The 21326-nt window shown below is 32.7% G+C and overlaps 10 protein-coding genes across 10 annotated transcripts; 4 read left to right on the plus strand and 6 right to left on the minus strand.

Moving 5' to 3' along the window:
- Positions 1–311: 311 nt before the first annotated feature.
- Positions 312–2650, minus strand: ASCRUDRAFT_73962 (MFS transporter). The gene has a single exon (XM_020192495.1). It carries the CDS (start codon positions 2407–2409, stop codon positions 355–357), a length of 2055 nt encoding a protein of 684 aa, XP_020050625.1. The 5' UTR covers positions 2410–2650; the 3' UTR covers positions 312–354.
- Positions 2651–3474: 824 nt separating this feature from the next.
- Positions 3475–3963, minus strand: ASCRUDRAFT_6160 (uncharacterized protein; the record flags this gene model as incomplete). Its single annotated transcript, XM_020191285.1, has 1 exon — positions 3475–3963. One exon carries the CDS (start codon positions 3961–3963, stop codon positions 3475–3477), a length of 489 nt encoding a protein of 162 aa, XP_020050626.1.
- Positions 3964–5227: 1264 nt separating this feature from the next.
- On the plus strand, positions 5228–6931 carry GCD2 (translation initiation factor eIF2B subunit delta). Its single transcript, XM_020192496.1, has one exon. The coding sequence runs from the start codon at positions 5247–5249 to the stop codon at positions 6885–6887; it is 1641 nt and encodes a 546-aa protein (XP_020050627.1). The 5' UTR covers positions 5228–5246; the 3' UTR covers positions 6888–6931.
- Positions 6932–7189: 258 nt separating this feature from the next.
- ASCRUDRAFT_6162 (uncharacterized protein) lies at positions 7190–8764 on the minus strand (the record flags this gene model as incomplete). The annotated part of the gene is made up of 1 exon (XM_020191286.1): positions 7190–8764. The coding sequence occupies one exon, from the start codon at positions 8762–8764 to the stop codon at positions 7190–7192; it is 1575 nt and encodes a 524-aa protein (XP_020050628.1).
- Positions 8765–8982: 218 nt separating this feature from the next.
- ASCRUDRAFT_53829 (rRNA-processing protein RRP36) lies at positions 8983–9901 on the plus strand (the record flags this gene model as incomplete). Its single annotated transcript, XM_020191134.1, has 2 exons — positions 8983–9647; positions 9723–9901. Exons 1-2 carry the CDS (start codon positions 8987–8989, stop codon positions 9899–9901), a joined length of 840 nt encoding a protein of 279 aa, XP_020050629.1. The 5' UTR covers positions 8983–8986.
- A 486-nt stretch (positions 9902–10387) lies between these two features.
- Positions 10388–11776, minus strand: GPA1 (guanine nucleotide-binding protein subunit alpha; the record flags this gene model as incomplete). Its single annotated transcript, XM_020191287.1, has 1 exon — positions 10388–11776. One exon carries the CDS (start codon positions 11774–11776, stop codon positions 10388–10390), a length of 1389 nt encoding a protein of 462 aa, XP_020050630.1.
- A 1163-nt stretch (positions 11777–12939) lies between these two features.
- ASCRUDRAFT_68316 (Mpv17/PMP22 family protein) lies at positions 12940–13668 on the minus strand (the record flags this gene model as incomplete). Its single annotated transcript, XM_020191516.1, has 1 exon — positions 12940–13668. One exon carries the CDS (start codon positions 13666–13668, stop codon positions 12940–12942), a length of 729 nt encoding a protein of 242 aa, XP_020050631.1.
- Positions 13669–13976: 308 nt separating this feature from the next.
- Positions 13977–14999, plus strand: MRPL17 (mitochondrial 54S ribosomal protein mL46; the record flags this gene model as incomplete). Its single annotated transcript, XM_020194348.1, has 2 exons — positions 13977–14001; positions 14257–14999. The coding sequence occupies 2 exons, from the start codon at positions 13977–13979 to the stop codon at positions 14997–14999; spliced, it is 768 nt and encodes a 255-aa protein (XP_020050632.1).
- A 546-nt stretch (positions 15000–15545) lies between these two features.
- Positions 15546–18785, plus strand: CRM1 (exportin CRM1; the record flags this gene model as incomplete). The annotated part of the gene is made up of 1 exon (XM_020191288.1): positions 15546–18785. One exon carries the CDS (start codon positions 15546–15548, stop codon positions 18783–18785), a length of 3240 nt encoding a protein of 1079 aa, XP_020050633.1.
- A 544-nt stretch (positions 18786–19329) lies between these two features.
- Positions 19330–21269, minus strand: ELP3 (Elongator subunit ELP3). Its single transcript, XM_020192497.1, has one exon. The coding sequence runs from the start codon at positions 21200–21202 to the stop codon at positions 19520–19522; it is 1683 nt and encodes a 560-aa protein (XP_020050634.1). The 5' UTR covers positions 21203–21269; the 3' UTR covers positions 19330–19519.
- Positions 21270–21326: the final 57 nt, after the last annotated feature.

Here is a 21326-nt window from a genome sequence, read left to right on the forward strand (position 1 = left end):
TATTAATATATATACACAGAATGAAATAATAAGTAAGATTTTTAGTTTGTTTATGACAGTATGTTTAAAAAAAGGAAAAACCACAGAAAAGTTAAATATACACACAAAACAAATAGATGTGGAAAGATATAACTTAAATTTTTAAGAATAATAGTTGCGAATTTGCATGAAAAAAAAAAGCATATAACAGGTGATGGTGATAGATGATAGGTGAAGAATGAAATCAATGTATTAAATGGAAAGAAAACCAGCAAAAACTGTTAAAATATAAAATGAAATATGATAAAATATAAGAAATTATAAAAAAAAGTGACGAGTTTATAAATTTTTAAAGAATATAGATAATTGAAACTATTATTGTTGTATGGAGTAATTTTCTTTACATAATTTTTCTCTTAATTTGGCACCATATCTGTGAAACACAAAGGGAATTAAAATCATTGCAGTTGAAACAAAAGCTAATAGCCAACTTGCCCATTGTAAGCCTAAACCATTATACATTTGAGTTGTGAATAATGGGAAAGCAGCACCACCAGCAGAACGCAAGAAGACTTTTGTAGCCAATGCACTGGCTGAGTATAATGAATATGTATCAATGATATAGTTGTTGATTGAATAATATATCAAGACCATACCATAACCAAAAGCAATACCTGAAGAAGCAGGACCAACCCAAATAATATGTTTGAAAGAAGTTGCACCTAGTATAAACAAGGCAATAGCTGGAAATGGAGAACCAACCATTGCACCAACCAAACGATCTTCTGGAGTCATGATTCTAACTTTGGATGTTTTCATGTAGAATTTTTCCAAAATTGGTGTGGTTAATAAAGCAAAACCTGCACCAATTAAAATTGGAATGAACATTAAACCAATTTGACCATCATTGTAACCATATAGTTCACCAAAGATAACAGGATAAGCAAAGAAAAAGGCGTATAATAATGAATAAATTAAGCAGACGTAAAAACACATCAAATCCAAGACAGGTTCGGTTATTGTGAAATATAAAGGACGTATTAAGCAGGTTTTAATAATTTCCTTTAAGGATAAACCTTGAGCTTCTTGTTCAGTCATGATTTTGGGGTTATTAGTTTCTTCTCTTAACCTCTGTGCTCTTTTTTTTAAGATAACAGGAGCATAAGTTTCAGGAATTAAAGAAGAAACAATCCAAAGAACACCAGCAAAAGCCATGTTAACCCAAAAAAATAATTCTAATCTGCCAGAACCAACAGCAATCCAACCAGAAACTAAAGGCCCAAAACAGGCACCAGAGTATGGAGAGAAAGCAAAATAAGCAATTGCCAAACCTCTTGAGGCAGTTGGAAACATATCAGCAATAGAGGCACCGGCTAAACATAAAGCTGAAGAGGAGAAAACACCACATAAAAACCTGCAAACTAACAAACCTCCTATATTAGGAGACAAAGCACAGGGAATATTGAATATAGTATACAAACCCAAGGAGATAAAATATACCCATTTTCTACCAATTTTTTCAGATAAAGGAGACCATATTAAAGGACCAAAAGCAAAACCTAGAACCATAAGAGAAACGGTTAAGATAGAAACTTCTGTTGAAACATTGTATTTTTCATTAACTAAGAGAAGTCCACCAGATGTGCAAGCAGATCCAAAGGCGACAGAAATGACAGCAACAGAGAATATTAAAGTGTAACACCACCTGGAAAAAAGTGACCAATTATGTGGATTCTCTGAATCATTTATCACAAATGTGACAAATTCAACCTCTGGGTCAATCTCTGGAGTTTCATCTGGATTGGAATCGTTTCGTTCATGATCAATTGATGGTTTTTCTTCTTCATTATCACTTTCTAAAGCAGTAGCTGGTATATTTGTTGGGACCTTTGATGGAATCTTCAATGAATGTTTTGTTGAAGATGTCTTTGAATGAGTTTTTTCGGCGTATTCATGATAAGTAGGAAAATATGGTTGGTTTGTAAAACCAGAATTTGCTCTTGCTCTTGTTCCAGTTCTGGTTCTGGAGATGTTTTTGTTCAATTGATTAACATTTATTCTACCTATGGAGGTCAAAGTCACGACAGGAACTAAGCCGGTTTCTGTTTCCAAAGTATATTCTTCAGGAAAAATAGGATTTCTGAGACTAGTTGGAGCATTGACATCAGGCACTGGAGTAATAGAAGTGACACCAATCTGAGCCAAAGTTTTAACGGTTTCTGTTTTCATAAGTTTTATCCTATCACCAGGATTGGTTTGGTATTTGTTGATCGACGAGGTTCTTGAGTTGATATTAGACAATTCTGATTGAGCATCCTCATTGTCTAGCACAGGATTATAGAGCTGGATTTCAGACTGGGAATTGAGTTCAGAGTTTGAATTCGAATTTGACTTGGGATATATACTTGATTCTTGATTATTTGAAGACATGATTATAGTTATAAAATATTGTGGTAGTAATAACTACTTGGTGGAGTAATGTCTTTAGTACAGAAAAGCATATTACAGGAAAATCAGAATGAATTTATACTAAATTTGCTCTGAAAACAATAATATATTTTTTTTCTTTTGTTGTTGAATTCAGTTCCTGAGAATAAGCAGCTTAGTGATTAGCAAAAGAAACTGGTCAGCGAGCATAAGACCTCAGAAACTAGGTTTCATGATTGAGTTGTTGGTTGTGCTCTACGGAATATCTCTCGCCTTGCTATTTTTAAAAGAGCTCTTTGAGAAAGGAAAACTACCACCAGTGTTGGCGTCGCCATGTTGGGCCCTCTGAGCCTGAGTGCTGTGTGTATACGTCCGCGCGATTATTGAGGGACCGCCCCAAGCAGTGCAAAGCTTGGAAAAGCTTAGCTGGGCTTCACCAGCGGTGTTTGTGATCACAGCGCGCGCTGCCGGACGGAACACGCGTGAATTGTGGGTGCTCGGGGCCGGGTGGCGGCGCATTGCAGCGGGTACAGACGTGTGTCTGCATATTTGTACGAGATCCTTGGAGCTGGAGCTATTTGTTGCTGGGATTTAGCCGTTTTATGGCAGGCTGAAGAAGGGGTCTGGAACTGTTTTGGACCTGCTTTGGCGTCTCGGAGCTGCTGGTTTTGAGCAGTTATTTGTGATTTCCTCAACAGGAAATGGGGTTTTGTTAATTTGCTCACCTTCAAGTGTTTCCGTTTGATGTCTTTATATTTGGTATCACAAAACAGCCTGCCTTTTCAGTATACATTTTCATAAGTGTAGAAAAAACAACTCAGTGAGGGTTGAAAAATGCAGTTATCGGTTGTTTTCTTTCTACAAAAGACTGGATAAGCTACCAGTTACGCGTTTCGTATTACATTTAACCAGTTATACATGAGATTCATTTATTCTTTTGAGATATACAATTCTTTATTAAAAAACGCAAAATTATAAAAAAGTATATTATATCAAATAAAATATAACCAGTGAAAAATAATACAGCAAAGCTTAGCAATATTATTATATTTCTAAGTATGAATTGAATTAAGTGTCTTGATCTTGATCTGGAATTTGGTTAAAAAAAATTAGAAAAGATAAACAAGCTAAAAACTCTTCTAATAGTTTAATGTAATCAGCTAAAATACTATTAAATGTTCTTATCACCATCAAAGTAAAATCAACGTTATGATACTCATCTTCTTCCTCTTTCTCTTCTTCTTCCTCGTCATCATTAACTTGAAAAATAGGATCATTTTCATCAATTTCTGAAAGAATTAAAATACTTGAAGAGCTTTCATCTTTAATCTTAATGAAATAATCCTCCTCGTTTCCAATTTCACTGAAATAATTTCCATTACTATTACTATCATTATCACTTTCACTATCTGCATAATATTCTTCAAGTATTTCAATATCAGCGGATGAATCATTGGAATTAATGTTGATAACATCCAAATCTAGAAAATCATGGAAGTTTAAAATAAACTCGTCTTCATTTCCTTCATTTCCAGACGAGTTAAAATCTGCTGGCATTTTGATAGTTTTTTAAAGCTACTAAATTAATCGAAAAAAACCCAATGAGCAAAAAATTAATACTTTAAATACTTTGGATACTTTTAATATCAATATCAACCCACAATTGATATCTTTCAGCAAGTATAGTCTGATCCTCTCTTTATTTATATTTATTCCATGATCCAGGCTTGAGATCTATCACCAATTCTGTTTCCCATCACCAGTATTGTCTTCTATACAGATCAAACATGTTTATTGTATTAGCATGTTTGTTGTATTGGATATATCATATATTCAACTGCCGCCATGTTGATGGACATCTCCAATTTCAGCATGTTCGACCTATAACTATATCTATAGCTGCAGCTATAGCTATACCACCAACAAGCCAGTTCAGATCACATCACATTCACCATGTGTATCCATGGCCAATTGGTGTTTTGGATATAACCAATACTCTCACAGAATATAACACCACAGTAGATTATACAACCTGTTATCAAAAGTGAATCAGGACTGAGTCCCAGTTACACAGCTCCACACATGCATATTGCATGTAATATGTATGCACTCCACACATACAGTGTATGCAGAGACTCATTAGCATTGCAGCCACTTGCGACATGCTGCTGAAACCTGTTCTATCAGTATGAGTTTTTCACATTCTCTCCAGTTTCCACTTTTTTCTATCTTCTTCTTTTTTTCTTCTTCTATATTTGATCTATGATATTGTGAAAAAACAAAAAACCTAAACAATCAAACAAATAGTCACTCACTCTAGAATTAAAATCAAAGCTATTGTCACAAATATTACTCTCTAATCTCCTGTCGATACTCAGCCCATATCAACAGCTTCAACAACTTTATCATATAATTTTAGTTGTGTAATCCCAAAAAGAAACAATATTTTATTGATATTTCAGCAACTAGAGTGGTTAAGTAAGGGAATTAGATGGAGGATTGTAGTATTGCACTATTATTGTAGAAGAGGATCAGCTGCGAAGAGACAATCAAAAGATTAAAGTGTATTAAAATAAGAAAAAAGTAAAAATGCAAACAGCTTTAAATGATAATAGTGAACAACTCCATACTTTATTTGATAATAAAATTCATTATTAAATCAAATCACTTCAGAAGTAATTTTAACAAAACACAATTATCTAATATTATATTATTGATTACATAACATCACATGATGTGAAATATTTTGAAATTGAAATTGAATGAATCATTTTTGATAAATTTTTAATGTGGGCTTCTTTCTCTATCACTATCAACTGAACAAATAACTAAATTTGACTATGGATTCTGCTCAACCCACGAATTCTTCTGGTAATCCTGTAGGTGTTGTCTCTGCATCTAATTCTACTTCAAAAGCACCTCAAAATGCAGATTCTAATGCCAAAAATGAAAACTCTCAGGCAGCTAATAATAAGAATCCACCTACTTTGTCAAACAAGGAACTAAAAGAATTAAAAAAAAAGGAAAAAGCTGCTAAAAGAGCTGCTAAAAAACAACAATTTCTGAATTCTGACGATAAAAACAATGCTAAACCATCATCTAATCAAATTAAAAAACAAATCAATAATGAAACCAATAATAGCAATGCGACCAGTAACAACAACTTCAATCCTAATACTAACAAACAATCGACAAATAATGAATCTTTTTCAAGAGATAAGATCATTTCATTATTTACCCATTTGTCAACAAAGGAGGAAAGAAACCAAAGTTCTCTGAACATTTTACATGAATTTATCCATACCTCAATAATTAAGTTAAATTTAAACTATTCAAATTTTAAAATAATTGGCTCAATAAACAGATGTGTTTCCATGTTAAATACTTTCAAAATAGTTATAAATGATTACAAATTTAACGATAAAAAAAATTTGTCATTTTCGAGAGACTTAACCCAGTATTTAAGCTACCAAATTGAATTTTTGAAAACTTCAAGACCTTTATCAATAACAATGCGAAATTCGATTCGTTGGTTAAAACAAACAATCTCGGAGCTATCCTTAAATTTCAAATCGCCAATCGAAAACTCAATCGATTCTCAAATAGACTTTAAAAATCAAATCTCTGAAAAAATTGATGATTTCATTAAAAATAAAATTTATTTACCTCAAAATTTAATTATAAATGATGCTAAAAAACATATATCTAATGACTCAATTATCTTAACTTATGGTAATTCAAAAGTTTTAAATAACTTATTTATTCATTGTCATAATATTGAAAAAAAAGAGTTCAAATTAATTATTGTTGATTCAAGACCACTATTTGAAGGGAAAACTTTATTGAATAATTTAATCAATTCAGGCTTCAAGAGAGAAAATTTGTCTTATATTTTTATAAATGCTATATCAACCATTTTAAATACAAACAAAATTGATGCTGTGTTTTTAGGTGCTCATGGCATATTATCAAATGGAACTCTATATTCAAGAGTGGGCACTGCAATGTGTTCTTTAGTCTCTCATAAGAGAAATGTTCCAATCATTGTTTGCTGTGAATCTTTGAAATTTACTGATAAAATTCAATTAGATTCTTTAACTCAAAACGAGATTAATGATAACGATTATCTATTGAATGTTCCAAATTTTAATTCTTTACCTAAAAAGAAAAATTATTTCTTAGAGTATTTTATAAAATCAAAATCAATTGAAAATAATAGTAACAATTTTAATAATTCAAGATTAAGTAAACAGCAACAACAAAATAAATTGAATAAAAAGTTCCAAGAAGAAAATGAACTAAAAAATAACGAGGATTATGATCCTTTAGTTGATTATAAAAATACTAAAAATTTGAATCTTTTAAATATCATGTATGATTTAACTCCTGCTGAATATATTACAAAAATTGTAACTGAAATGGGCTCATTACCTCCTTCTTCAATTCCTGTAGTTTTAAAAGAATATAACAGTATTGCCTAGATAACTTATATGATACAATTTTTTTTTCTTTCTTTCCTTTTTTCCCGTGTCTTTTTTTTTGGCTTTTTTTTATTTTTAATTCTATTATTCTTTTGACATATATATCTAGCATTTTCTTTGAGGGCGATTAATTTGATAAAATATTTTAAAGTCCTATAAAAATAAAAAAAATTAGGAATATAGTTATAGAGTAATCTTTCAAATTCAATTATGTATTTTTCATAAATTATATACATGGCGATCTAACGAATATAGAAAAAAAAAATAAATTAATGGGTAGATCGGTTTTCGATTTCAACAATTTAAGCCTTTTTTGAAGCCTCAGTTTCAACTTCAGCTTCAGCTTTAGAGTCTTCTTCACTAGCAGGTTTTTTATAATTAATAGTTTCTAATAGCTTTGAAAATAAATTATTACCAGATGAGTTATGTAATTTTTTTGAAACAAGATCATAACAGTCATTCACAGTTTTAATTTGTTCTAAAAATTTTCTGTTTTCAAGTTGGAAAAATTTTTGATCTCTAAATAAATTATTTTCAAGTTCCTCTCTACAAATAGCCAATATTCTATTGATTGGTTTGTTTTGAGTGTGAAATTTTATTAAAGTTGATAAAGTAGCATCTGAAGATGAATAAAAACATCTAGCTTTGGTATAGTCAGTACCTGGTTTAACACCTAATGGTTTGAGATAAGATTCAAAATTAAATTTACCCAAAAATACGAATCTTGAAGCTATTTGTTTTGATATTAGAGTTCTTTCTTGCTCATCTATTTCAAAATATTTAATATTTTTATACTTAATAGATAAGTATTTCGAGATGCATGCCAATTGAGAAATAAGCAATAAAGGAGATGTCTTGACAATAGAAGTATGCTTGAAAGGTGTAAGATAATCATTTTCTAAAAAATATTTGAAATTGGGACTCCTTTTAAGGTAATCTTTATTCAATTTGGACATTCTTAGATATAGGTTTATAATATAAATGTGAGCAACGACATTGGAATCTATTAAATCTTTCAAGACATTCCTCTTACCATAGTAAAAAGTGATTGTGTGTGGCAACTTGTTGATTTCAATACTGAAAAGTAGAAATGATATCAAAGTCTGAGGCAAAAGCATTTTTGGCTGTTTTCTTAAATATAAGAGTATGTAGTCTCTGATTTCAAAATAACTATCAACAGTTCTTTTACATCTTTTAATGTATTCAATAAATAAATAAGGAGATGGGTGTCCTTGGAAAGAAAGTGTTTCAGAAATTCTTTCAGTTCCAACCTCGTATTCCTCCATATGTAAATATTTTTGTTTTAAAAGTTCACTATTTTTAGGTCTATACGCTAACAATCTATCTCTGTGAGGAGTATTTAAATATTGCACTTGGTTTTCTAATCTTTTTTTCATTTCTTCGACAGTCAATGTTTTTGCTTCTTCATTTGGTGAAGTCTTTTTTTTTGAAGCTTTTACTTTTTTCTTGGGGGTGACTGTTTTCTTGAGAGTGACTTTTCTCTTGAGAGTGATTTTTTTCTTGAAACTGACATTTCTCAAAGAAACTGATTGTTTTGATGATCCTGCTTTTTTTGAAACTTTGGCAGCATTTCTTCCTTCCACAGCATTATTTTTTTTTGAAATATTGGACTTTCTTAAAGCAGCAGATTTTTTAAGAACACTAATTTTTTTTTGAACATTAACCTTTTTTGGCAAATTAGCCTTTTTTTGAACATTTACTACCTTTGAAGCAGATGCTTTTTTGGCATTTTGTTGTTTTTGGAGCTGGAGAAGTACAGGCAATCCGGAGGAAAAAGAACGAACAGCATAGGCCCTCGACACCAATGCTAACGACCTGAAGGATACTGACAAATGTCTAGCAGTAGATTGAAACATTTCCCTCTTCCAGCTGCGAGCAAACGACAAAAGACTTCTTTTCGAGTCTTCTCCAGTAAAAAATGCTTCTTTTCCTTCAAAATTTTCAATCAGGAAAATTCGAACACGTGCTTGATTATTGAGACCAGTTTGAGGGATCTTTCTGCTTTGGGATTTTTCAGCTTTTCAGATTATTTTTTTGTGATTTATAGTGAAAGAGGAAACAATTGTAGAGATATCAAGATGAATAGAATAAAGAAGCCTGCCAACGATACCAAAAGGAGACCAAAGTTTGATGGTCACAGACACAGAGATCTGAACAGTGGTTACAGAAAAAACTACGGTTTTAAAGGAAAATATGGGCTCAGTTCGAACTTGAATCCGAAAAAAAATAGTTTTCACAAACAGAGAGAATCAAGAAAAGATAGTGATGAGAGTGAAATCGACAGTGATAGTGATAGTGATAGTAGTAGTGAACCCGAAGAACAAAGAATAACAGTTGAAACCAAGAAAAAGAAAAACAAGCACTCTCCTGTGATCTCCTCAGCAAAGAGACCTGTTTCTGTAGTGAGAGAAATTCCTGGATTATTAGATAACACAAGGTATTCTAAAAAAGCTAGTAATAACGATAATCTATTTGGGGATATTCGTTTTAATCCTGTCTATGGAAAACCGAATTTTGAAAGAATTCGCAATGATTATAAATTTTTGGATGACTATCGAAAAGATGAAATTAAAAATTTGCAATCAGTATTGAAGAATAAAAAATTACTTCACAAGTTATCTGAGAATGAAGTCAATGAATATAAATTAGATTTACAACAGCTAAGATCTAAGCAAGATTCTGTTAGAAATAGAGATTTAGAAATTCAAATAAGAGATGAGTTTAGAGAAAAAGTTAGAAGTGCCAGACTGAACAGAGATAGTCATGATTCTAATAGTCATGATAACAACAACATTGGTGAAAATAATGAAAAAGACAATATCAAACCTAAACTCAAATCTACTAATTATTATCTAAAGAAAAGTGATCAAAAGAAATTGATGCAAATAAAGAAATTTGAATCCATGAATAAAACACAAAAGGATAGGTTATTAGAAAGAAAGAGAAAGAGAAAATTAGGTCAAGAATATAGAAAATTGGAATTTTTAAATTAAATCAATATTTTTAATTTATTTTTAATTTATTTTTTGTTTTTATACTATACTACATCAATTTGTACTTTTATATTTGAATGAAAACTTCTACTATTTCTGTTATATGTTTATATTATCTGTATTTGGCTTATTTAAGTGGTGTATATTAAAAACAAATATAATAAAAAAAACTAAAAAAATTACAAAAAAAATATCAATTAACTATTTAACAAAAATAATTAATTAATTTGCAATAAACTATGAAAAAATTTGGGGAAAATGAACAAGTATTATTGCTATCACTAGAAATAAATTTAAAAGGATGAATTTCAAACCAAAAAAAAAGTAGAAAAATCAAGTTGAAGGTGAAATATTTAAATTTAACAAAATGTAAAAATAAAATAAAAACAAAGGTAAAAAATTGATTATCAAAATGATTATAAAAATGAAAACAGAAATCAAAACAACAGAACAAAGAAATATATATCTATAAAAAATAAAAAAAATTCAAATTAAGCCCACTGCCTTTAAATTTTTTTGAATCACTATATCTGTAACTGCATTCAAAATGAAATTCATTTGACGGGTGTCTGTTGCACAGGTTTCATTGAAATATAACTCTCTTGATGTTTGATTTAATGACTTTAAAGTATTTTCGAAATATTGAATACCATCTTCAGCATTGCCACTTTCACCAGTATATCCTGGCAAATATCTATTTAGTGGATTGGTTTGAATTTTAACCCTAAACAAATCTGTTTTATTGAGGAAAACGATGATTGGAGTTTCGTTGAACCATTTACTGTTGACTATACTTTTGAATAACAAAACGCTTTCAACTATCCTATTAACATTATTATCCTCAAATAACTTTTCGTCATATTCGGAAATAGCTAGCACAAAAATTACTGCGGTAATATCTTTAAAACAGCTCAACCATTTTTTTCTTTCAGATCTTTGTCCACCAACATCAATAACAGTGAAATCGGAGCCTTTTATTTGAAAATGTGTCTCAGTGACACCAGTTGTTTTAATACGAGCATTAAGAATATCCTGATCAGTGCAAACATAATCATCATTGGAAAAACATTCTATTTTATTAAAAATATAATCAATGTTACTGTCAATAGTATATTCATTTCTTCTTGCATAAATTTTTTTAATACCTGAATCATTATTCCATAAAGATTTAATTGCATGAGCTATTTCAGATTTCGTTGGATCAGGTATGTAATTTTTTCTTCGAGTTCCAGCATCCTTTCGGAAACCACTGATTTTGAGGTTGATCATATTGTCTTCATTTAAAGCTTGATTGAATTCGTTAATGTTTGAATTGTTATAGTTTTCATCAGTATAGTTATAGAAATTTTGATCATTTTTGAGGTTTTGATCAGGGGAAGTTTCATCCCAAATTGTATCAGGAGTACCAGTACTTTCTTCCATTCTTTTGAGTTTTGATGTTTCACTATATTTCTCCAAATATTGATTTAGGAAATTGAAATTAGGATCCGAGTTTTTTTTAATAGAACTTGAAGCTCTAAATATAATTTTTTTATAGTTGAATAATTCTCTATTTTCAAACTTATCACAATCCAAATCTATTTTTTTCTCTCTTGCTTGTAAAATTAGTAACTGAAAAGAAGCTATTGCATCACTCCAAATGACAGTTTTATATAGGGTTCTATCTTCATTGGTAAAGCCAATATGGTGAAGAATTTTCATTTGTTTTAGTACAGTAGATTTACCACTTTCCCCAGCACCAAGCAAAAGCAACCTGATTGGATTTTTGCTGTTTTTCTTTTCTAATAGAAGATTTCTTTCAATTTGTTTGTCAAGCTTTTTAAGTTGGTAGTATGGATCATCAGAATCACTTTCTATGCTTGCACCGCAACCCATTTTTAAAGATTGGAAATGATAGATATAACGATAGAAAATTTGAAAAGAGCAATCAAATAATTTGGTGAACAAGGAGATGATTTATTATAGGTGATCAATTTATTGGAGTTCTTTTTACTTTTTTTTCTTCCTTTAACAAGTTAAAATAAGGTATTAAAAAAATTGGAAAAGATAAATTGAATCAAGTAACTTGAAGATTGAAGAATGTTGAAAGGATGATAAAATATCAAGGGATAGAAGAGAATAATAAAGTATTAGTATTAATAATTGATTTTTTAAAGAAAACAACTAGGAAAAAAAAACAAGAGTAATGAAAAAAGAAAAGATAAACGACCAAAGAAAAAAAAGTTGAATCAGTAGATTTGAATGTTGTAAATATATATAACAAAGTTAATAGATCAATAAATAGTGATTGTAATTTATGGCCCGTTTAAAAAGAATATAAATGTATTTAAACAATTAAAGTGATAAAGCTGTAGAGAGAAAGGGAGTAGCTTGAGTATAATTAGGATGGAAATAAATATATTGATAAAATAGGATTTGAGGCAACTTAAAATGAAACTGTCACAAATTGTAGCATGCGGCCTATTTAGGAAATTACATTATTACATCAGAGAAAAGTTCAATAGAAGACAATAAGAGCCGATAGAAAGTGAGATACTCATTTTTGCGAGGAAGTGAGAGCTGGAGTGGTGAAGTGAGTGGTTGATGGTTGAGAAAAAAAGACGAAATTACTGAAAATAGTAGGAGAGTTGTTAAGACAATATGATAAGAATAGGGAAAGAATAAAATATAGGGAACAAACACTGATGGTGGCTAGTAATATATTGAAGTGGTTAAACGAGTTGGTCTAAGTTTTGAAACCACCACAAAATTTATTGAGTAGAGTTGTGAGTTGAATTGATAAACAAGCTTTAGTATTAAGATAAAATTATTTACAGAGGCTAAATATAATTATGATAAGAAGGTAATAGTATTAAAAATAAAGAGAGTAAAGAGAATATTTGAAGCTATTTACGGATAAGAATATTGAGAGTATTAAGAATGGGGAGATAATTGGGGGGAGGAGGGAGGGCTTGATAGAAAATCTAGATTATGGTTGTGATTGTGATTGTGATTATACTTGTGATTATGATTATACTCATAGTTGGGAAGTTTTTTATTTATTCAGGCAATGGTGGCGAATAGGTTGGGTTTCTATTGATTAATTTAGAAGAGGTATTGTTTCTATAACTTAGGAAACAGTTCCATAAAATAGATACGATATTGACGGTTAGTAGTCTATGTTGGACCGGAACTAGAGAGAAATTTAGGAATTGAAAAAAGGGCCAAACAGCCCAGTTAGTCAATAGGGTGACTTTATAGTTATTTAACAAGTTTTCTTTCAAGTCGTTGAATGATTTATTTTCCAAGAGGGACATGGCGGAATAGTAGAGTGGGATACCAAGTGGAGCAAAGAGTAGTTGGTCGCAAGTGACTCTTGCTAGGGTATCTAGATTTGATTTGAAATTGGGGTTGTTGATAAAGTAGATTGAGTTTTTGAAGAAAGGGAAATTGATTTTAGGTAGAATCTTGTACCATTTATCACCGATAACACTGAAGATTAGACTGCCGTAAATGATGGCTCTAATTGTTCTTTTAATATCATAATGCAAAAGCCAGGAGGCGCGTGAATTATTTTGTTTATTGGTTTTATTTGGGATAATTGAATCAATTAGAGATGGATTATTTAAAAGTTCAGAAGTATCTTGGGAGATTGTTGAATCTTCAAGTGGAAATAGAAATTGAGCTAGGACATCACCAGAGCCGAATAAAAAGCCAGTTGTTAGACCATTGGTAATTAAAGGATGATTTTTCAAGGAATTGGAGTAAGCTAAGAAGAACCTTGACATTTTTTTGTAGAAATTGTTGAATTGATAAAAAAGAAGAAAAGTAGATACTTAAATCAGTATTAATACTGATCTCTAGTTGCTAATTGTGAACATAAAATCGGTTTGTGAAGAGATAAGACCTTTTGAAAGAATCGGATGTAGGCATCCGGGGATTTTGATTGCTGAGTCCGTGGTGCGGCACGTGAGGACGCAAACGGATTTTCGTCGAGGTTGAAAAATTATTGAAGATTGAAATGGACAGGAAGATAAGAGGATATTGAAAAGTTGCTGGACGAAAATCAGTATTTCGTTGTGGAGGTCGGTTGAAAATGAGTTCATTAACCAGGAACATATGTATGTTATGATTTTATGATTTTCGATTATTGCGGGATGATGTGTTGGCGGTTTGGTATCAGATTCAGCAGACTAACATCGGGTTGTTTTACCATTGACGGTTTTTGATAAATGTTTATGATTTTTATTTTGGAATTAAATCAGTCAATTTAGGAAGCAAAAACTTTTCAACATTAAACAGCTGGCGGATTCCAGCAGCGGTTGCTTCAGAGGTTGCTTCAGAGGTATCCAGTCAAGTGGCAGATAGGAGTAAAGCTTCAGAATTGAAAAATGTCTATTCGTCGATTTTATTGGCTAGGGCGCCTATTGTGAGCCGAGATTTAAACGAGTTTGAAGAAGCATATTATAAGTACCAAACGGAATTGGAAAAGAGGTTGATGTGGACCTTTCCCTCGTATTTCTACTTCAAGAAGGGTTCTTTGAGTGAGAGAAATTTTGTCAAGGCCAACAAGGGCCCAGTTTCGAGAGTTCCAGACGTGTTTTACCCCAAGGGAGTGCCAGAGATCAGACACAACCGAGAGCGAAGAAGCAAGCAGGAGTTGGTGATTCCCACCCAAAAGTCGATGGTTCCCGGCGCACAGGACAGCTTTACGGACGAAATCAGGGCCAACCCCAGGACCACCGAGGCGGACGAAAAGAACGACACGCGCTCATTGGAACGCAAGCTCTCACGCACACTCTACTTGGTGGTGAACAGCGGCGGCGTGTGGAAGCTCCCCACCTTCGCCGTCACCGACGCGACGCAGCCCTTGCACGTGCAGACCGTGCAGCACACGCAGCAGATGTGTCCTCACCGGCTCAACATCCAGACCGTGTCGCACTACCCGGTTGCGGTGTTGAGACCCGCTGACCGCCGCGAGTACGTTGTTCTGTCGCACCTCATCGCGGGCCGCTTTGCGCTCGCCGACGAGTACGCGTGGTTGGCGCGGGAGGAGCTCGCGAGCAGGGTCGAGCCGGCCTACTTTGCCAGCATCGGCCACCTCTTAAGCGCCGTCTAGCCCCCCGCTGCCCGCTCCTGTAAATACATGCCGCCGCTGCTGCCACTGCCGCCACACGTGACCTCGCTGGCGATTTTTCAGCGCAGTGGCAAGCTGGTATATAACCTCCTAAGGTGCTTCTTCTTCTTCCTCTCCTGCTCCTATTTCTTCTTCCTGCTCTTCCTGCCCTTTGCCTGTGCAATTGTAGACAACTCAGACCTGCTTCTTATTCCCTTCCTGTCTTCTTGTCCTGTCTTGTTTTTTCCTCTCCTATTTCCTAGCAGTGTGGAAGGAAAAAATTTGCCAAAGCGAAAGAAATAGGTAATTCTTCTTCTTGCCCCCTGCTCCACTGTCTGACTCTCTTTGGTCCTTTAATCTCTCTTGGTTTTGCGCTTATAGTCTCGTATTTTCCCTTTTTTTTCCACGTTTACTGTCTTTTCTGTTTTTCTATCGAGAAAGAATAAAAACGAAAACCTAATTCCATCCAAGCTTTATATAAACCACACAACTTCTCCTTTCAACTTCAATTCCAATCGATATTTCCTCCACTCTCTTTTCCTCCCGAATATGGACTCAATTCTTGATTTTTCAAAGGATTTTGACGTCAACGCCCTTGACAAAATCGTCGACACCTTTTACAAAAGCTCAGGCTCTGAACAACAAACTGCTCAAGAAATCCTAACAAAATTCAAACAACACCCAAACTCCTGGGAAAATGCCGGTCTCATATTAGAACAATCAAACGACTCAAGATCAAAATTCATAGCCCTATCAATCCTAGAAAACCTAATTCAAACAAGATGGATGGCTCTTCCTAACGATCAAAGACTAGGCATTCGAAACTTCCTAGTCAACATGATAATCGCTCTCTGTGAGAACGAAGACCAGTTCCAAGCTCAAAGATCTCTAATCAACAAATGCGATCTCACCCTCGTCCAAATCTTGAAAAAGGACTGGCCCCACAACTGGCCCCAGTTCATCCCAGAACTAGTCGCCTCTTCAAGAGCTGGCTTCAGTGTCTGCGAAAACAACATGATCATCTTGAAATATCTATCCGAAGAAATCTTTGACTACTCTGCTGACCAAATGACTCAAAAGAAGACAAAAACACTTAAAGAAAACCTATCAAACGAATTCCAAGAAATCTTCAAACTATGCTACGAAGTCCTCGATAAAGCAAATCAACCCTCTTTAATCGTAGAAACCCTATCTGCCCTATCAAGATACCTCCACTGGATTCACTTTGGCTACATCTTTGAAACTAATCTACTAGAACTACTAACAAACAAATTCCTATCCCCCCCTGAAACAAGATCAATCACAATCAAATGCCTCATCGAAGTTAGCTCCTTAATTGAGCCCAAATACAACGACAACTTCTTCCTAATGTTCCAAAACAGCTTGGAGAAAATTTCACAATTCCTCCCAGTAACAACCGATCTAAGAGATTCCTATAGATTAATATCCGCTACTGAACAAGCCTTTCTACAAGATCTAGCCATGTTCCTATCAACTTTTCTATCAATTCATATCCTAGACCTAGAAAAACAAGAACTATCCAAATCTATCCTACTAACCGCCAATGAATACCTAATCCAACTCTCAAGAATCGACGAAAGAGAACTTTTCAAAATCTGTATCGACTACTGGAGCAAACTCGTCTTTGGCCTATTCACTGAAGTCCAAAACTTACCTAAAAACGAACTATCCCCAATTCTCCAACTAAGCTTTGGCTCTGCTCTAAATCCTTCCTCGGGCGCTCCAAATCCGGAATATCTAAATAAATTCCCCCTAAGAAAACATCTCTACAATGACATACTATCAAAACTAAGACTAGTTGTCATTGAATCAATGGCAAGACCCGAAGAAGTCTTGGTTGTTGAAAATGACGAAGGTGAAATCGTCAGAGAATTCGTTAAAGAAAGTGACACAATCACTCTATACAAATCAATGAGAGAACTATTAGTCTACCTAACTCATCTAGATGTTCTTGACACTGAGCAAATTATGACTGAAAAACTAGCCAAACAAATCGACGGCACTGAATGGTCATGGCACAACATCAACACCCTCTGTTGGGCAATCGGCTCAATCTCAGGTACTATGTCTGAAGAAATGGAAAAAAGATTCTTAATCACAGTTATTAAAGACTTGCTAGCACTCACAGAAATGAAAAGAGGTAAAGACAATAAAGCCGTCGTCGCTTCAAACATCATGTATATTGTCGGCCAATACCCAAGATTCTTAAAAGCTCACTGGAAATTTCTCAAAACTGTCGTCAACAAGTTATTCGAATTTATGCATGAAACTCACGAAGGAGTTCAAGATATGGCTTGTGACACCTTTATAAAAATCGCTAAGAAATGTAAAAGACATTTTGTTTGCCTACAATCAAATGAAGTTGAACCCTTTATCTCAGAAATAATTAAAAATATCCAAGATATCACCGAAGATTTATCTCCTCAACAAGTTCACACCTTTTACGAAGCATGTGGTATCATTGTTAGCTCTCAAAACAATACTCAAACACAACAAAAATTGATAAGCGATTTAATGTCTCTACCAAATATTGCTTGGGAAGCTATAGTCCAACAAAGCTCAAATAACTCAAACCTATTAACAAGCAATGAAACCGTCAAAATTATCGCTAGTATCATCAAATCAAATGTAGCCGTTTGTAAGCATCTAGGTGATGCCTTTTACTCTCAGTTGGGTTTGATATATGTTGATATGCTATCTTTATACAGAGTGGTTAGTGGTATGATCTCTGATACCGTTGCTACTCAAGGCTTAATTGCCACTAAAACCCCGAAGGTTCGTGGTTTAAGAACAATCAAAAAAGAAGTATTACATCTTGTTGAGGTTTATATATCCGGTGCTGACAATAAAGAAGAAATTGTTAAAGATTTAATACGACCATTGTTTGAAGCCGTTTTAGATGATTATAATCGTAACGTTCCCGATGCAAGAGATGCTGAAGTCTTAATTTGTATGACCACCGTTGTTGATAAAGTTGGTGAGCTCGTTCCTGAGGGAATTGTTTTAATACTACAAAATGTCTTTGATTGCACAATCAATATGATAAACAAAGACTTCACCGAGTATCCCGAACACAGAGTTGAATTTTATAAATTGTTGAAAATAATTAACGAAAAATCATTTATCGCTCTATTACAGTTATCTGGCAATGACTTCCAACAGTTCATTTCCGCCATCTCATGGGCTTTTCAACATAATAATAGAGAAGTTGAAACCTGCGGTTTACAATTAGGTATCCAATTAATGGAAAACGTTCAAGAATTAGGCACAACTCCATTTTCAACTGCGTTTTACCAAAATTTCTTTTTCAGAATCTTGGCTGATACCTTTTCGGTTTTAACCGATTCTGACCATAAATCTGGTTTCCGTTATCAGGCACAATTAATTGGCAAAATGATAAAATTAGTTCAACAAAATGTTATTCAAGTTCCTATATATAATAAAGGTGAAGCACCAGAAGGAACATCTAATTCCGTTTACCTTAAACAATTTATTGGAAATATGTTAATAAATGAATTCCCACATTTACAACCGTCTCAAGTGGAAAACTTTATTACTGTTTTAATTAATCAACACAATGATCCTAATAAATTTAAGAGTACATTAAGAGACTTTTTAGTTCAACTTAAAGAACTTGGAGGTGACCCAACTGATTATTTATTTGCTGAAGATAAAGAATCAGAATTACTTGAAAAACAACGTTTAGAAAGGCAAAATGCTATGAAAGTTGGTGGTTTGTTGAAACCATCTGAAATGGATGATGATTGAAAAGAATTAATCATTATATCTTGATATATGATATTAATGTTGTATTGTATTTTCATTTATTTTGTTAAAAATTTTCCTTCTAATTTTTACTTTTTCAAGGTATAAAATTATCTATTAATTACTAACAAATAATGGGTATTGGTTATTCCTTTATCTATTAATTTAAAAAATCACCCTCCTTTGGCTTCTCTGTTGATTCTTGTTTTTATTTTGTATATTTGTTGTAACATTTATATCCATTAATTTATTTTAATAATTTATTGAAGTTTTTTTCAAACATTTTATTTAATTTAAAAAGTATGAAAAAATCAAAAAAATCAAAAAAAAAAACAAAAAACAAAAAAAAATATAAAAAAGATGTAAAAATTTCAAAAAAAAAAAATTCAACAGAATCAGAAGAAAGAAAAGGTCAAACGACATACACATCCATAATCAGTTTTCGTTATATTTTTAATTTCGTAATCGTAATTATTTTTTAAACTAAATTCATACTTATACAGTAATAGAAATTCCTATATAAATTTATATAAAATAATGAATGTTGTTGTCGTCTTTTTAACATAAAGCAATGTACCCCTTATGAAGCTGGAAAGAAAAATAAAATCTATTTATTTATTGAAATATACTTGATAGAAATAAAAAATTGGTAATTTAATACAATGGAGTTTTAAAGTGAATAGGAATATAGTGGAATTGCGATAAGGATTTAGTTAAAACGCAACAGCTCTCGACGTTCAATCGAGCATTTTGGACATAAAAGGACCATCAAGGAAGTAGCCCAATTTTGCATAATAGTTTCTAACACCAACACCACTGATGACACTGATTTTTTCGCTTTTATGTTCTTCTCTTGCAATTCTTTCAGCTTCCTCCATCAACAAAGAACCAAAACCTTGATGTTGAAACTTCTTTGGGTCTCTGCTGTGAACAGGAACAACAGAACCATAGACATGCAATTCTCTGATGATGGTTGAAGGTTGTTCAGTGAATTCCTTTCTGTAAGTGTATTTCTTTGAAGCTTTTCTTAGCCTTAATAAACCAATCAAAATATCTTGCTTTGGATCTTCATAACTTATGAAAGTTTCCCAACCACCATTTGCATAATAATCTCTTCTAATTAACTCTACTTGATCAGGCTGAACCTTATGATGGACCTCTTGGATTCCAACTTCTCTTGTTCTAACATCACGACAATTAGTACCGAAATCCTTCATTCTAGCTAAAGCCAATTCTCTCAAATTACCATTTTCAACACCAGAAGAAACCAAAGGCATTGGAATATCTCTTTGAACTCTATAAATTCTTGTCCATGGAGGAACAAGAGCCAAAATTCTAGCGACTAAATCAATCAAGTCGTTTGCATTGTATGATTTATAAAGTCCCTTTTTCCATAATTCATATAAACCAGTACCTCTAATAACTAAAGTTGGATATAATTTTAAACCATCAGTTCTGAAAGCAGGGTTTTCAAAATATTCTTTGAATTGTTCTAAATCTCTTTCCATACCAACATTTGGTAAATCAGGCATCATATGAGAAACAATCTTATATCCAGCATCTTTGGCAACAGAAAAAGTGTTACAAACGGATTTAACAGTATGGCCACGATTGGTATCTCTTGCAACATCTTCATATATTGATTGAACACCAATTTCCAAACGAGTACAGCCATAGTCTAACATATCATTAAGATGAGTTTCAGTACAATAGTCTGGTCTGGTCTCAATTGTTATACCAACGCATTTGATGGAAGACTGCTGAGAAAATTTGATTGATTCTTTTAAATTTATTCCATTATAACCACTCAAGGCATTGTGTAAATTACATATAAACTCTTCTCTGTAGGCTTTATCAAGAGACATAAAGGTTCCACCCATGACAATATATTCGACTTTATCAATAGTGTGACCTAACTGTCTTAATTGTTCGATTCTACCTCTTGCTTGTTCATAAGGATCGTATCTTGCCCTAATTGCTCTCATTGAAGTTGGTTCATACCCAGTATAAGATTGAGTGGAGTATTCAAAATCTGAATCTGGACCGCCGGGACAATAAACACATATATTACCAGTATAAGCAATATGAGGACATCTATGTGGTTTACACATAACTGCAACCACAGCTATACCTGAAGCAGTTCTAACAGGTTTAGCCTTTAATTTTGGAATAAGATACTTTTTATATTGATCAGGTATTGAGGATATAATATCGGTCAATCTTGGTTGTCTTTTTAGTTTATACTTTTTCGAATACTTTATTATTAAGCCATTTAAATTGATATCCTTTGAGTCTTGTAATGAAGCTACTAATTCTAGAGATACCTCAGAACAAGTTTTCAAAAAACGTTCTTTTTCAGGCAACTGGTTTTTTGGTTTCGATTTTATTCGAATTGTTTGTGTTTGCATAATAGTAGACATTGTGAAATAAACAAATAGATAAGAGAAAAAAAAGTCTGTAAGCGATTTTGATTTCAATCTATTCAAGTTATAATATAGTTTAAAGAAATGATGATAAGAATTATTAGTCAAAATGGGCCTAAAA

This window comes from Ascoidea rubescens (assembly GCF_001661345.1).
Source record: "Ascoidea rubescens DSM 1968 unplaced genomic scaffold ASCRUscaffold_1, whole genome shotgun sequence".
Lineage (NCBI taxonomy): Eukaryota > Fungi > Ascomycota > Saccharomycetes > Ascoideales > Ascoideaceae > Ascoidea > Ascoidea rubescens.